Source organism: Drosophila gunungcola, assembly GCF_025200985.1.
Source record: "Drosophila gunungcola strain Sukarami chromosome 3L unlocalized genomic scaffold, Dgunungcola_SK_2 000003F, whole genome shotgun sequence".
Lineage (NCBI taxonomy): Eukaryota > Metazoa > Arthropoda > Insecta > Diptera > Drosophilidae > Drosophila > Drosophila gunungcola.
This window is the reverse complement of record NW_026453179.1, coordinates 4,723,406-4,738,424: the sequence shown is the minus strand read 5'-3', so window position 1 is coordinate 4,738,424 and position 15,019 is coordinate 4,723,406. Positions and strand designations below refer to the sequence as shown.

Here is a 15,019-nt window from a genome sequence, read left to right as displayed (position 1 = left end):
TTGGCTTTTCGACGAATCATCTCGACTTGCAGCTGCAAAACTGGCGCGTGACTCTGTCGAACTTGGCCGGAAAATTTATGCAAAGCGCTGGCAGATACTTAAAGTAATGCCAAAGCCGCTGCAGCAAGTTTTCCTCACGCTCTTCATCGTACTCAAAAGTTGTAGGTACTCGCTCAAAATTGTGTTGTACCGATAATGGGCAACAAACAGATTTGCATAAGGCTGCGAGGTTTCGAAGGGCAAGCCACGCCCCCGAGCCTTTCAATTGGATTTTATTTGGCCACGCTATTGTATTACAAATTAACAAAGCCCCTAAGCAGTTGGCAGCAAACCAACCAAAAATGCCAACAAACAATGTGCAAATTAGGCCACAAAAGCACAGCCAGCCAGGCGAACAAAGAGAAGGTGGCGACACAAAACGCTTGGCCACAATCGAAATAAAAATAAAAATCCCGAAACGCAGCGGAATAAAATCAAATCAAATAACGCTAATTCTCGCAAAGCCGATTTTGCCGCAAATTTAGGCAAATTAAAATAATTGCAAGACATTTATACAAAATCAAAATCCATTTCATTTGATTGCCGATATCTAATTAAATCAGCAAAACCGCAAACGCGCAAGCAAACACAAACATACAAGCTCAAACAAGTGCGCAGGAAAAAACAATTAAAATAATTATATTTGCGCTGGCTTACATTAATTTGAACTCTGATTCTTAAACTAAAACAATCTAGCGAAAAACTATACGCAGCCCATAGAATGTGGCCAAGGATTATCCCGATGCCATGTGTTTGCCCTAAGTTGGGGATGCTTCTACATAATTCAGCGCGTAAATCGGTTAAAACTACCGCAGACGCACAAAGTTTGAACCGAAAGCCTCTTAGGCTGGAGCCATGCCCACCTTACACCCTCCCGCCCATGGCCATACCCTTGCCCTTGCCGGTTTTGTTAAAACTTTAAGTCAACTAAGCGGCTTACCTTGCGCACACACATTGCTCATACGCCACGTGCAACCAGCCCGGAGAGGAAATTTCAGTTTCGGCTTGCTTAAAACATACGCTTTATTTTTATTTCGGAATATTTTCACTTAACCTATGTACAGTTTAGTTTAGTTGTAGTCATAGTAGTAGCTATAGTTAATTTATGCACTCACTTTGTATACATTTATCAAAAATACAATAGTTATTATTCATGGTTATTCTGTACAGTTTTTGAACGCCGCCGCCCGTCTGCCCTTTTGACCCGAGAGTTGATTGCCAGCGTCGTTTAGTTATGCCTTCTTCATCGTTATCGGATAATGCCTTAATTATTTACAAGATACTCGCACCGCGAAGGGGGGAATCCCTTACATGCTGTACTGATACCGCACATTGGAGGCCAACTGGGGGTTAGAAACGGGGCAAGATTGTGGAGATCTTTCTCTGGATTATTTCGATAAAAGCTCACCTCAACGCCCACCAATCGCTCGTCGTACTCGCTGCTCGCCTGCATCGCCAACTTGGCCTGTGAGTGCATGATGGCATCGGAGAGCGAGTCCCGCTGATATGTAGAGGAGCCCAGCATGCCGGGCACACCGCCGGCGGACCCGTTGGACGGCGCCTTCAGGCGGGCGGTCTTGTTGCGGCAGAAGAACTCCACGATGGCCACGATCACCGCCAGCAGGAGGCCCCCGATCAGGATGTAGTAGATCCCGGCCACGTTGCTCAGCGACAGCTCGTTCGGCGTGGAGGTCTCCTGGTCCAGGTTGCATTCGGTCTTGTCGAACCACCACTTGTTACGAATCCGCAGCAGCTCGCCGTTCTCCTTCAGCGTCAGCACGGCCTCGTTTAGGCGTTTTCTATATTTTAAACAGATTTATGGTTAAAAATGGAGCAAGCCATTCAGGAACTAAGGGTTCTTCATAGTTGTAACATTTAAATTAAGCTTAGCAACTACTCTACACCAAGGGAAAAACGGCATAGTAAAATAACACATACAAATGTTTGATTGTAACAGTGTTTTTGAAAATATGCTCGTTCCTAAAATAAGATAATTTAAATTTTAATATATATTTTGATTTATCCAATAGAAAAAATTGTAAATTTGAATATTTATTCATTTTTAATTATTTTAAACTTTAAAATAAAAATGAAAGTTTAACACACTTAGATTAGAAAAAACACCTCTCAAAGCTATTTCAGTACCGAAAAGATTTATTTATGTATAACAAAAATGAAGCTTGGATAAATTATAATAGATAACTAAATAAAGGATTCTAAATATACTATTTTAAGCGTAACATCACTCTTGCTTTTTAAGTGACTTCTTTAGAGTTTGTAGGAGATTATATTACAAATAGAAAAATAAATGTTTATGTTCAAAGCTTAATATAATTAATTATTCATATATTTTGTATTATTCCCTTATTGATTAACTTCAACATAAATCAATGTTTTAGAAATTAGTTGTATGTATATATAGTATGTATAGAGCCCTATTAAGAAGTTTTAACCCATTATGAGTCCCCAAAAAACCTACCTTAATGGCGATCCTATGGGCGTGGCCACGCCGAATCCCTTCGTATCGATGTTTCGGCCCACCTTCATCGTGTCGCACGGAGGCCTGGCATTCACGTACTCGTTTTTGGGGGACTCCACCAGTAGGGCATACTTCCCCTTGGAGGCCCTCACCCGCCGAATACCCTCGTCATAGGAACGAACTGAGTGGTGTTGGTTGGCATTCATGTACTCCCACATTTTGTTGTGCAGGCCGATTTGTGAACGCTAGAATATAACTCTTTTCAGAGGGGAACACAAAGGAGCCACGGGCTTTTGCACACACACCTTAAAGAATTCCCAAGTGGAGCCGTGCAAAATTGTTCCATAGTTCACATCCGTTTGCATGGCCAAGTCCTCGGGCGTTTTAATGGGCGCCACCATGCGTTCCACTGTGAGAAAAGCGGCCAGATTGGCGGTGTACGAGGATATCAAAATGATGGTGAAGAACCACCAAACGGCAGCCGCAATTCGACCGGCAATCGAGGGAGGTGAGAGATCGCAACCCTGCTGCATAAATGCAGCGAGGGAATACCAGAAGGAATTTAGCATGGTGAACTCGTTTGCAGGAACTGGCGGCTGATGTAGTTGTTGTTCACTGAGCGTGGCACCTCCAATGATTCCCGGTGGTTGCTGGGCGGTGGAGTCAGCCTGCGGTCGTCTTACAATTCGCCACTCGTACGGGGGAAATCGGGTCACAAAATACAGAACCAAACTAACTCCCACATAACTGAGAATAACACTTATCTGGAATTTGTTTTAATTACAAACTATTTTTAAAATATTTGCTTATCTTTAACTTACCCATATTTCCTGGGAGAGAGGATTTAGGAAACTAAACACCCCTGGTGTCTGTTTCACTGGTTTCTTAATCATAATGGATATGCCCAGTGTCATAAAGGGCTTGCTGAAGTCTATAACCCGCTCTCTTTCCGCCGTAATGGTCATGGCCGCAATGGCTATATCTGCCTCCTTGCGAACGAGCTCACCAACCATACCATCCCAGCCTCCAGGAGCATACTGATTCTCCGCTCCATAGTTACCATCCTGTACCAAACGGAATTCATCTGACGAGAAAAAATGTAGTTTTATAGCAAGAGCAAGCGACTATGCACTCCAGAAAAAAGAAACTCAAAGAAAGAAAATGTACCAATTGAACTTTTTTTTTAATTAGTTTAACACTTTAAAACTTTCATCTTTTTTTAAGAACTTTTTTCATTTATCCGAGAATAATTTAAGGCCTAATTATTATTTTATGAATTTTTTTGTATTTTCTAAAAATATTATTTTATAGAATGCTAATCTTAAATTACAAAAAGTTTGTTTATAACTTGTAAATTTTTTTTTGTAAACTAACGAATTGTGTTGGCAAATAATAGTAATTGTATTGCAAACGTGTGAGCAATAGATCACTGCGGTTTTTTTTTAGACTGTTTTTCATTAATTAATGAAAAAAAAAATCATTATTTGCATTAAAGTTAGGGTTTCGTTCTTTTTTCTTGAATGTTATATGGTCGGAGGACTACTTATTATCAAAATACTTACATTTGATGCCCAACTGGGCGGCCAGCATGTCGGCCAGGTCCTTGCAGTATCCTTCGAAGCGGTCATTGCCCACCAGATGCTCGCCGTAGGCGTATGGCTTGAGCCGCAGATAGGGCTCCTCCAGCACGGTGCTCACGATGTACGTGTGGTTCCGGGCATAGTCTCCGGTGCTGGCCGACGCGGAACGCGATGACGTCGCATAGCTGTGGCTGTGCAGCGGAAGGAGTCCGGCGTCATCGCGCCACTCGGCCACCTGCTGCAACGTGCTGTTCACGGACATCTCGACCACGTGCAGCGTGTAGTTGATGCGACGTCCGTCCTCGTCGAAACGGATCTCCCCCGACAAACCATCAATTTCCACCTGGTGAGGGATAAACAAAGGGAGCAAGGGTTATGCACAGAAAAAAAATTCTCCCTCTTTTTTTTCCAAATATTAGCATGCATGCAAAACATTTTAAATTTTTTTAATCTGATTTCCCCGTAAACTTTTGAATGTAAGCAATAGTTTGTCTGCCAATTAACTTTCAATCATAAAAAAAAAGCTGTTAAAGGTCACTGGACATTATTAAATCAACAAAATATATATATTTTTGCAATGTGACAAAATTTTCTATTTACATTTAAACTCAAGAACAACACAGAAAACCCTTATTATTTTAGGAAACTAAGCAAACCATTCGTAAGCCATAGCATCGAAATATATTTTAAGAGAATTAATATGTTAGGGAATGTTCATTCCATTTAAATATACAAATATTTATATTTTTTTATATATTTTAATTGGAATTTCCTATTTACAACCCCTCTTCTCACTCACCTTGCGCAGAACTCTGGATATTTTCTCGCCCTGCTCCCAGGGCGTGACCCAGCCCTTGCTGGTGTTGCAATCGAGGAGGGCACTGGACTCGTTGGTGCCGGTGGCGGAGGAGGACGAGCTGCCACCGTGGCTGCGGCGCTGCAGATGATTGGAACGGAACTGATCCGGCTTCTTGCGCAAAATGCGATTGAAGGCCTCGACGAGCACGAAAACCGCATCGTACATCAGAGCTGCCTGGGCCTGCAAAAATCAAGGGTGCGTCAGGGTAGTAGAGTTGCAGGCGAAACAAATCAATGACGGCTGACAATTTACCGAAATGGCCGGCAAGCCGTTGGCCCCCGCTGCGTTCTGGCTTTGGCTTTGGCCCGTTGGCTCCAAACGCTTCCGGCTGTCATGGAAGTCACGCACCGCCCGCCGATTAGAGTCGACAATGCGAAAGCCGGTGATGTTGATGGCCCCAAACTCGACCACATCGCTGGGCCAGTGGTTGTCCATGACCTAAGGGATGAGAAAATCAAGTAAGAAAGGCAATTTCAAGTCATACGAACTCGAGCTACCCTTTATTCTTTTCACAATTCATAGACTCATTGAACCCAAATAAATTATTATGATTTATGAAATACAAAAGTAATTAAACCACTTAGATTATATATTTGTCAGTTTATAGACCTTTGAAAGCTATATTCAACAATGTTTTTTTTTTAATATACCTACAGTTGAGTTCAATTTGTTTATTGCTGCAATTTAAATTAATATGTTTTAGCAATGAAGTTATATCGAATCGTATGTAATATTTTTAAACATTTTTTTTTAAAGAATTGAGTTGTACTTTGTAATTGGCTTAGAGGCCATAGTTGTTTCCGGTAAAGAAACAGATCAAATAAACTACACTAATTAAAGCGGTATTCTTCTTTTTCCCACGCAAAATACTTCTGTAATCCCCAAAAACCGAGGGCCAAAAAATGTAGTAGTCAAAGAATTCCCGAAACGGAAGCCGGCAATAATTGCTTATTAAAGCCTCCCAGGAGGCGGAAAAGGCTGGACCATGGACTCCACTTACCAGTCCGCTGAGCAGGTAATGATAGGTGCGCCGGCCCAGCTTGATGTCCCGCACATGCTGCACGATGATCTCTTTGGCCATTTCCGCCGGGCAGTCGAGCACGATGCGCTTTTTGCTGAAGCGCCCCAAATCCTCCAGCGTGTGCAAAAATTCAATGGCCATCGTTACGTTGGCGATGCGTTTCACCATTTGCACACGGAACGTTTCATTTCCGGGCTTCAGTTCTTGATAGATTTGCTGCAGCCGTAGTAAGCCTGTCGGGGCATCCAAAAGCGATTGTCGGTCAGTTGAACAAAGACTGGCTATTGTGGGTGGTGGTTGGTGGGTATTGAGTATTGGGTAGATTAAGGTATCTGGGGCCATAAAAAACAATCTGATAATGCAACCGGCTGAGAGCTGGGCTTTGGATTTTATGATAATGCCTGCAATCTATAAACAATTTCCGAGCTGAATGGATTTATTCGAATAGATTTATCTCTCTCGGGAAGCATGTGTCATTTAATCATATTCTCGAGTCTCTTTTTTGTCCGCAGTCCAAACCGAAGCTATATGCCGTCTTTCAATCTTGTTCGCCCTTCGCATTCCCACACAAGCGGCAAGGACGAAACAAAAAAAAATATATTTTTTCACACGCCATTTGTTGCACGTCCAATATGGCCCTCAATGTTGTTGTTGTCATTGATTTGCTGCCTGCATTGATTCGCCAAAAAACCAAAAAAAAAACCAAAAAAAATAACCAAAAAAATAAGAATGGAAAAACAAACCAACAAGAGAGGAAAACGAGCAGGAGCAGTAAACACTCGCGTGGAAAAGCGGAAACGGAAGTGCACACACAATTGAAGTACTTTTTTGTGGTGTGCTGGTAACATTTCAATAAATAGCAGCCCGAAAAAATCCACAATGCGTGCGGGTGTGCTGATGCTGCTGCTGCTACCGCTGCTGTTTTATTGAATGTTTCCTATGTAGTTGAAGGATCGATGGGGTGTATGGTTCCTAGGGCTTCCTCATTCGCTGGGGTATTCATGAATGCGCCAAAAAATATGCTACCAATTTGTCGCCGTGTGCAGCAGTTTCAGCCAACAGACACGCCAACCAGAGTGATAACAAGGCACAAAAGGGGCGTTGTTGGGGCGTTGAACAAAGCAATAACAACAAACTGCTGACAGCGGCATTAAAATATAAAGTCCCGCTGTGGTGCCTTTCGTTAACAATGTAAACGCCGGAGTCGAAGTCGGCCAAAAAATGGCATGGAATGGAATGGGAAGCCTCTCCTCTGCAAAACGGAGCAAGAGGAACTGATGCTGCCTCTGCTGCTGCTGCGGCATTTCCTTTTCCTGCAACGAATGCCAGCGGCAACAATGTCGGCCTACTTTTCGGCGCCGAGGAAAATATTAAAAAATGACCCAAAAAGGCAAAATAATAATGTTAAGACAGAACTCAGCGCACAGGCAGCAGTTGCATAAAGTCATAAATTTTATTTCACACAGAGTCATTAACACATGACACACACACACACATGAGCGAGCTTACAACGGCGTGTGAACTCATTATAAAGGAGACAGGACGAAAAGGAGAGTGGGGGAAAAATCACTGCGGCGTATACGTAATATGAAATTTTTACAGGGAGCGTGTGTGTGTGTGCGGCAGTGTCTTTTGCTCCATCTGATGTCTTCATCTTTGGCCGTAATTGTTGCCGTCGTCGTATTGTCCCACGTAGAAGGCAGGAAATTGCTTTGAAATAAATTTCAATACAACAAAAAGCAGCCTAAGACCCATACAAACACACACACACGGGCCAAGTATGTACATACAAAGAGCGGGTAATCCCAAGCATATGTGTGCGTTATACTAGGATATCCCTGTGTGTGCGTGTGTCCTTCTGTTGGCTGCTTAAGCCCGTTGAGGAGCCACTCGACAGAGCGCTCTTGAAAGCACTTGAGCGTCCTGTCTGCCAAGCTCTTCCCCCCTTTTTTTTAGACGGCGCACGACGCTCTTTGTGCCGCTTATTTAATTACATATTAGCAGAAATGAAAAGACACGAGCTCGAGGTCGCTGATTTAGAAAAAAAAAAGTGGAACAGAGCTAGTACATGAAAAATTGTGTAGTTATAATCACAGTAAAATTGGCGTAGCTTTTAAGATACGAAGACTTAAAAGCAAGGTAAATAAAAATTGAATTATTACATTTTTTTCCCACTTAAATTTATTGGTAAGAAAAAAAAAGAATATTAAAAAAGGAACCCTATGAACCTGTTGGCATTAATACTTAATTCTTTTTACAAATTGTAATACAATTGAAAAACTATTAATGTAATGAAAAGCAATCATTTACAAAAAAAAATTTTAAGTTGCTTTAAAATTAAATAGTATAAGTTAGATAAGTTTGCAATTCATTTCATTTAAATCAGGAGAGAAACAGTAGAAATATAAAAGTATAAGATCAAAGACTTATTCTTATATGTTAATTTTTGTAAAAGTTTCTAATTTAGAAATAAAAATGTATTTTTTCTTAGCCGGTGTCGGTGCTATATACTAACAAAAATTTAAATTAAATGCATTTTAAAGCCACTAAAAGTCAAAAACTTCACTCAGCCCTCGCACTGACGCACTTAATCCCGAAAAGAAACATTGCCATAACCGCTACTCAAATCCACTCCCACCCGATTGACGCCCTTATTTGTTTATGGCAAATGAAAGTCAAATGAAATGAAATCGAAACACAAAGCAACCAAATGGGCAAACAAACAAGGCCAGGAGATAATGTGTGGCTGAATGGGTGGAAGGATAGTAAGGATGGGAGTATGGAATGGGTTCTGTAAAACTCACCATCGTGCGAGTCGTAGAGATAAATAATGCTCTGCCAGCCGTAGTACTGGATGGTATCGATAATCGCCTGATGATAATCCGGACGCATGCTGATAGCGAAATCCAGCAATCCCGACGACGGCGTGAGCACCTACAAGTATGCAAAACAAAACCGTGGCCTCATGAACTGGCTGTAACAATGTAATGTGCACGCTACATGAAGCAATAATAAAATGAAACGCGTTTCCGCTTTGCGCCCCGCCAGCGACATGTATGTATGTAAGACCATGGAGGGCGGTGGTAGAGGGGGTGGCTGAGGGGTTGGCAGAGGGGGCGGTAAGGCGACGCCAACAAGCAGTTATGTACTATACATCCAAAGAGATACACAGAGATACCCGTTTCCGTTTAGCTTGACACACACACAAGAACAGAGAGAAAACAAAAATCAATTGTGACATTTTGTCTTATTATAATGATACAAAATCTCACTTCCAATAATGTGTGTATCACAGAATTTTCTACTACATTCGAGCTAATAATATAAATATAATCAGTCTCTACATTTTCTGGTATTTAAAGGCTTATATTTGATGTTAAATAGTGAGCTGCTAGTTATCCGTTATTACTAGAAATCGAATTGTATGCTTAGCCGTAAGATAGTTCAAAAAAGTAAAAGTTTGCTTGGATCAAATATTTAAAATTTGTTTGAAGCTAATTTTTATATAAAATATAAAATTAAGCACTACTATGGTTTTATACCTTAAATTAATTTTAATAACTAGTTATATTTTAAAAATTAAAAATTAAAACTTGTCATGTTTGCGGTGCCTGCTTTTAGCATGTTATACGAAGTCAAATTATTAAGTTAGTTTTTTTAAACTAAAGTATTTTGAACTTAAATGTCTTAAAACCTTTTTTTTTATATTCTTTATACATGTGTTTGTTTGTTTTATTGTTGCTCACATATATTATCATTACTTTTTAAAACAATCTAATGATATGAAATACTACAGACCTTATTGGGTTTTAATCTTTGAATTTTCCAATACTCTGATGTTATAAATTAATAAAAACATTAAGTGAGGTTTATTTTCTCTCTGTGTGTTTCACAGCCCTAGGAGCACGCAAATGCGCAGTCAGTGTGTGTGTGAAAATCGGTATGTGTGCTGGTGTTTTGCTGGCTGGAGGAGTTGGAGTCAGAATCGGATGCCTGTGCCTCTGGTTCTGGTTCTGGTTCTGGTCCTTATACTTTCGCCCCCGCCGCCATATCTTGATTTATAGTGATTGAAATAAAAGAGGCCAAGAGCGTGTCATAAATTTTTTCGCTCTCTGTGTAGGAGCCGCTTCTCGTTCGCCGCTCGTTTGGCATTGTCTTCCGGATGGCGGAGCGTTTGGCTTTCTGTTTCGCAAGTGACAACAACAGTAACAACAACAACAACTGTTGTCGTACTGGCTGTCCGCTTTGTTGCTGTTGGTAGTAAATTTTCTTCAAATTACAATTATTATGATTTGTGCTTTGGCTTTGATTTAGTGCACTGTCTGATGGCACCGGCGAACACACAATTGGGCACTGTGTGTGAACTGTGAACCCGCTACAACACCCAGAGCTCCACTTTATGCAATGACTTCATTTTTACAGACTCGACAAACTGGCTTGGGATCAACTGCGGCACATTTTTTGGGCTGTGGGGGTCGCGATCCCAAGCTAATATGATAGGTAATTTAAAATCCGAAACTGTGGTTCAGGGTAGAGAAATGGTTATAAAATATATAAAATATTTTAATAATTTTTACGTGCTTTTGTCCTTATCATTTTAGACGTTGAAGGGCGTGACTGAACTCTTAATATTTCGTGAAAAGACAACACAGTGATTATAATTATATATGCATAATTCAACACTGAAAAATAAAACTGTTTTTACTATTTTTCTAATTATTTTTGATAAACAAAATTGAAATACTATTCCAAATATCCATTGATAAAATGGTTTATAACAAGATCTTTAAGTTATATAAAATAAATACGACAGACAATACAATTGTAAAAATATTTCGTGCCTTGAGTGGCCTAAGTTGTTGAGCTTGTTCTATTTTCTCTTGTACATAACCTAAGATTAAATTTATTTGCATTGAAAGAGTAAAACCAAAATGCTCTTTTAAGACATTAATAATTAAATATATTTAATTCATTAATTATCTCTCATTTAACTTATTATTTGTTGTATACTTAATCATTTCATTAGCAGCCATTTGGCTTTATTTATGTTCCGACTCCATTTGCCAGCCAAGCACATAATTAAATAGTTCACTACCGCTCTATTACGTGTTGGCACTTTGAAACTTTCGCTTTGTTCCTTCAACCTTTTGGCCAACTTGATTAACGCATAACTGAGTCAACCGTACCCCCCGACCGTCTGCCCTATCGCTCACATCAAAACCACAAAATGTAAATAATTGCGCATAGCGACACTGAAATCAATTGCATATGACAGTTCCCTTCTTTTTTTTTTTTGTATTCCCCGCCCTTCGAATACCCATGGTGTAATAGGACTTACCTTCTCGGGGAACCAGGGCGTCACAAATGGCATTTGGAACGTATTCGAGTAGGAGTGCAATGTGTCAAAGGAGTCCGGCGATACGGCGCCCAGCATTGAGTAGACTCCGCGCGAGAATTGATTGCAAACTGGAGGTTACAGTAATAAATTCGTTTTGTGTTTTTCTTTTTTCTCTTTTCGTTTCAGTGGCAGAGGGGGTGGAAAATTGATGGTGGTGCCGATGGTGGGTAGGCGATGGGTGATGGGTGGCAAATGGAAATGGAAACGGGATCGGGTTCGGAGACAGTGTCTAGGTCGGGAGCAGAGTGCGCACAATTAAATTGCAGCATTGAGTGCGGAGTGGAGACGTAATGTAAAACCAATTTTCAATAAAAAATGCACATAATTAATGGGTCTCCATGTATTGTGTAATGGTTTTTATTTCTCGTTTTTTGCAAGTTTTGGATGGTAATGGTGATGGTGATGAAGCGGATGAATGCTTGATAAAAACACATACTCAGGCGGGATAATTTGAATGCATCCGCTGTATTGATGACATCGACATACGCCTGCAGCTCGAAGCGTCGAGAGCTCACATTCAGATTGTGATTGAGCATTGCATATTTAAAGGCTGATTGCACATCATCCGTGCCCTGTTCAAAAATCGCACCTGCGGGGGGGATAGAAGAAAAATAAAATAGTGGGCGGTGAGTTAAATTCGGGGCCGAATATTTTTGCTTCGTTAAATATTTAGGCAGCTTTTGACACGGTCCTGTTAATATTAAACGAAAAAGCGCACAGAGCAAATATGTACACAAATGATAGCATAATGTCACACCCACACACATCCACCTGCCCAGGCATCCACAGATACCATACAGGTACGGACACACACACTTGCAAGAAGCGAGACAAGCCGCCCCGTCAGGCAACAACAAAGAGCGCAAACGAAGTGTTGATGCAGCAATTTTGTGCTGCGCTTTTGCATGGCACCTGAACAGGTAGCACTAGCACCTCCTGGCGAAGCCCGATTTTGGGTACAAGCCAGTCAGCATGACTGTCACATTAGCAGCCACCAACCAGTCATATATACATATATATACACGTCTGGGTATTCCAGTGCACGAGGCCAAAATGACTGCAGGTGCAATGACTGAACGCCATCGTGTAATAAAAATAGTGTGGTAAAAAAAAGCAGGAAAGCGTAAAATAAAATGTGGCGCAACTAGGCAAGTTCTTGGAACGACTTTCGACTCCAAATCGTGAATATGGAAAATGGTCAAATTTAAAATGCAAAGAATATTAAAGTGTGATCTCTGAAAGGGATGATACAAAAATATTATTACTTATATTACATGGTGGTTTAATCAACTTAAAATGTGTAAAAAAATAAATAATTATGGGTGTGCGATGTACGTTAAAATTTCAAGGACCAACGAATCATAAATTAAATGCAATATTAAATAAATATTATAAAATCATAAAAGAATTAACGAAGAAAGCTTTTTTATTCACAAAGAGACTAGAAAAACTTTTCAAAGGCAAAATCAAAACAAAAAAAAATGTATTTATACTATCCTATTTGAAAAAACAACTATTAAACATAAACTAAAATTAAATATTCAAAGGAACTTAAAACTACAAAAATAATAAACTCTAGAGAAGTATCAAGAAAATAGTTTGTAGTTTGTTTGAGTAATAACATTCTTAAACAAACATTGAGTGCTAACGGGATTTACTGTAAATTAGAAAAAAGTAAAAAACAAAAAAAACATTTGTAAAAATAAGTGTCAAATTCAAAGTAGTTAAAGAGATCAACTTTATGTAATTTCTAGTAATGAAAAACAAAAACACAATCACCATTGCAGCACTCATTGTTAGAACGTATTGTTCCACATGTGAAATATTGGAACATAAAGTTCCACTAAAAATCATGGAGCACACTTTGTGTCGAGGAAAAGGTGCCAAAAGTATGGGATAATCTTTGGACATCAGCCATACCCAATTTCCCAAAAGAGCCACGGGAGGAAACTGAGAAATACATTGCGGGAATCGGCAGGCACACACAACAAAAGGGGCTATACATTGTCGCCAAATTCCAGCTACAAGTGCTGTGTAAGTGACAATTTCTGCACCAGCTACTGCTGCTGCTCCTGTTTCGGCTGGCAGGATTCTCGGATCCTGGCTGGTGGCTCCTTTGGCGACGCTTTTGAGACTCACCTAATGGTATTTTCTCGGTTAACGACGCCGCCTGTTGTTGCTGCTGCTGAGCTGCGCTCAATTCCGGCCAGAAAATGCTGCTGGCGCATATTAAATGTAAATATACCAAAATTTTTAGCCTCGAATGCATTTTGCGCTTGTAGTTGCTGTAATTATTTCGCCAAGTTTTTCCACTTTGAGTTATGAGCACAATCAAGTGTATTTGCTGACTAAATTGGATTCGCCATCACGTGAAAGGCGTCACAGTATTTGGTTTTGTTATAATTTTGTTATCTACTATTTGTTTTATAAATGGTTAAATGGTTTGGTTAAGTTTTATAAATGGCTTTGTTTTATTAGTTGCAATGCTTGTTTGTTTGACCAACTATCACTGGAGTTTTTAAACAGCTATTTTTTGCTTTGGGCGCTTTGCTTAATTTTACTGTTGTTTGTATTTATTTATTTATTTATATTCCCTTGTGCAAATGAACTTCACTATTTTTGGTTAATATTTGCACAGGCCTTCTCACTTTAATTCGTATACGTTCGCTTGACTTTAACTTCGGGCTCGCTTAGAGATTTCCCTCTGCCGTTTCCCAAGGAATCGGAAAATCAACACCCGCCTCTGTTTATCCGCTCACTTCAACCAAACGGCCACGCGTTGTAATCAGCACTAAAAACTCCTAAGCTGGCTAGTAATACGAGGCTCGGGAAAGACCGGGCGACACGGCCGCAATGTCGCTTTGTGGTCCAGGTTACTGGGAGCGTGAAAAGCCGAAGGGATGCTGTGCTCTTTGTGCTAAAAAACCCGAGTTTTCCGCTTCTCCGGCGTCTGCAAACAGAGAGAGAGAGAGCGGGAGAGCGCGGAAAATGAGAGGGGATGGAAATGAGAGCCGGATGCTGTAACTGACCTACTGCATTTTGGCCGCCACACAAGTTGCAGGTTGCTGGTTAAATGTTTGTTTACGTTATGCCTGCGTTTTTGGGCTGCATAATTGATAACAACAGCTTGGGAGGCGGCGGCGGTAAAGTGGGCGGGGTGACGGCGTGGCAACGATTTTCGGGTTTTTCCTTCGCCCAGTCGCGTTTTTATTTCGTTGGTAATTACGAATGATTTGGACGAACAATCCCTTTAACAAATCTCATTACGTTGTCAATTACGCGCCATTACCAACAACGCGGCCCGGAGGAGCGACTCTCGGCTGGCGTACTGAAATCTCATTAACAGGCTTTAATTTTCCAAACAAACTTAAGTGCGCCAAGGATGAAGGAACTCATCCAGCGGAATTTCTAACTAGCGATGTTATGGCAATTGGAGGCGGAGAAGCTTTAGATGTTTTTATTACAATTTTCACTGTGCAGGCATACTTTCAATATAAAAAAGATATATTATAAATCGCGTATCGAATTTATGACGATAATGTTAAACAGCCAATAATGCGAAATAATGCGTTAACTAAAGAATATTGATAGTCCCGACATAAGGCAGATTTTATTATTCAAAGTTATAAATATGAACTATTAA

At 40.4% G+C, this 15,019-nt stretch overlaps 1 protein-coding gene across 2 annotated transcripts; it reads right to left on the bottom strand.

Annotated features, from left to right (window-relative positions):
• Positions 1-1,044: 1,044 nt before the first annotated feature.
• Positions 1,045-14,152, bottom strand: LOC128258607 (glutamate receptor 1). Of its 2 annotated transcripts, none has more exons than XM_052990313.1 (13): positions 13,516-14,152; positions 11,813-11,965; positions 11,317-11,444; positions 8,783-8,912; positions 5,958-6,211; positions 5,210-5,395; positions 4,898-5,137; positions 4,081-4,441; positions 3,340-3,602; positions 2,824-3,282; positions 2,519-2,763; positions 1,448-1,838; positions 1,045-1,382 (listed from the first exon to the last, which is right to left on the bottom strand). In XM_052990313.1, the coding sequence occupies exons 1-13, from the start codon at positions 13,643-13,645 to the stop codon at positions 1,347-1,349; spliced, it is 2,976 nt and encodes a 991-aa protein (XP_052846273.1). In that variant the 5' UTR covers positions 13,646-14,152; the 3' UTR covers positions 1,045-1,346. The 2 variants fall into 2 exon arrangements, with proteins under 2 accessions (XP_052846273.1, XP_052846274.1); XM_052990314.1 differs by having other exon boundaries at positions 11,813-11,948; positions 13,501-13,564.
• Between the last annotated feature and the right edge of the window lie 867 nt (positions 14,153-15,019).

Bases quoted from the DNA above. Each gene is read 5' to 3' on its own strand.
- LOC128258607 (XM_052990313.1), bottom strand. From the start codon at position 13,645: ATGCATTCGAGGCTAAAAATTTTGGTATATTTACATTTAATATGCGCC. The intron at 11,445-11,812 runs GTATGTGTTTTT...TGTAACCTCCAG, and splicing joins ATTCAAATTATCCCGCCTGA to TTTGCAATCAATTCTCGCGC. The intron at 3,603-4,080 runs GTAAGTATTTTG...TTTTCTCGTCAG, and splicing joins CGCCCAGTTGGGCATCAAAT to ATGAATTCCGTTTGGTACAG.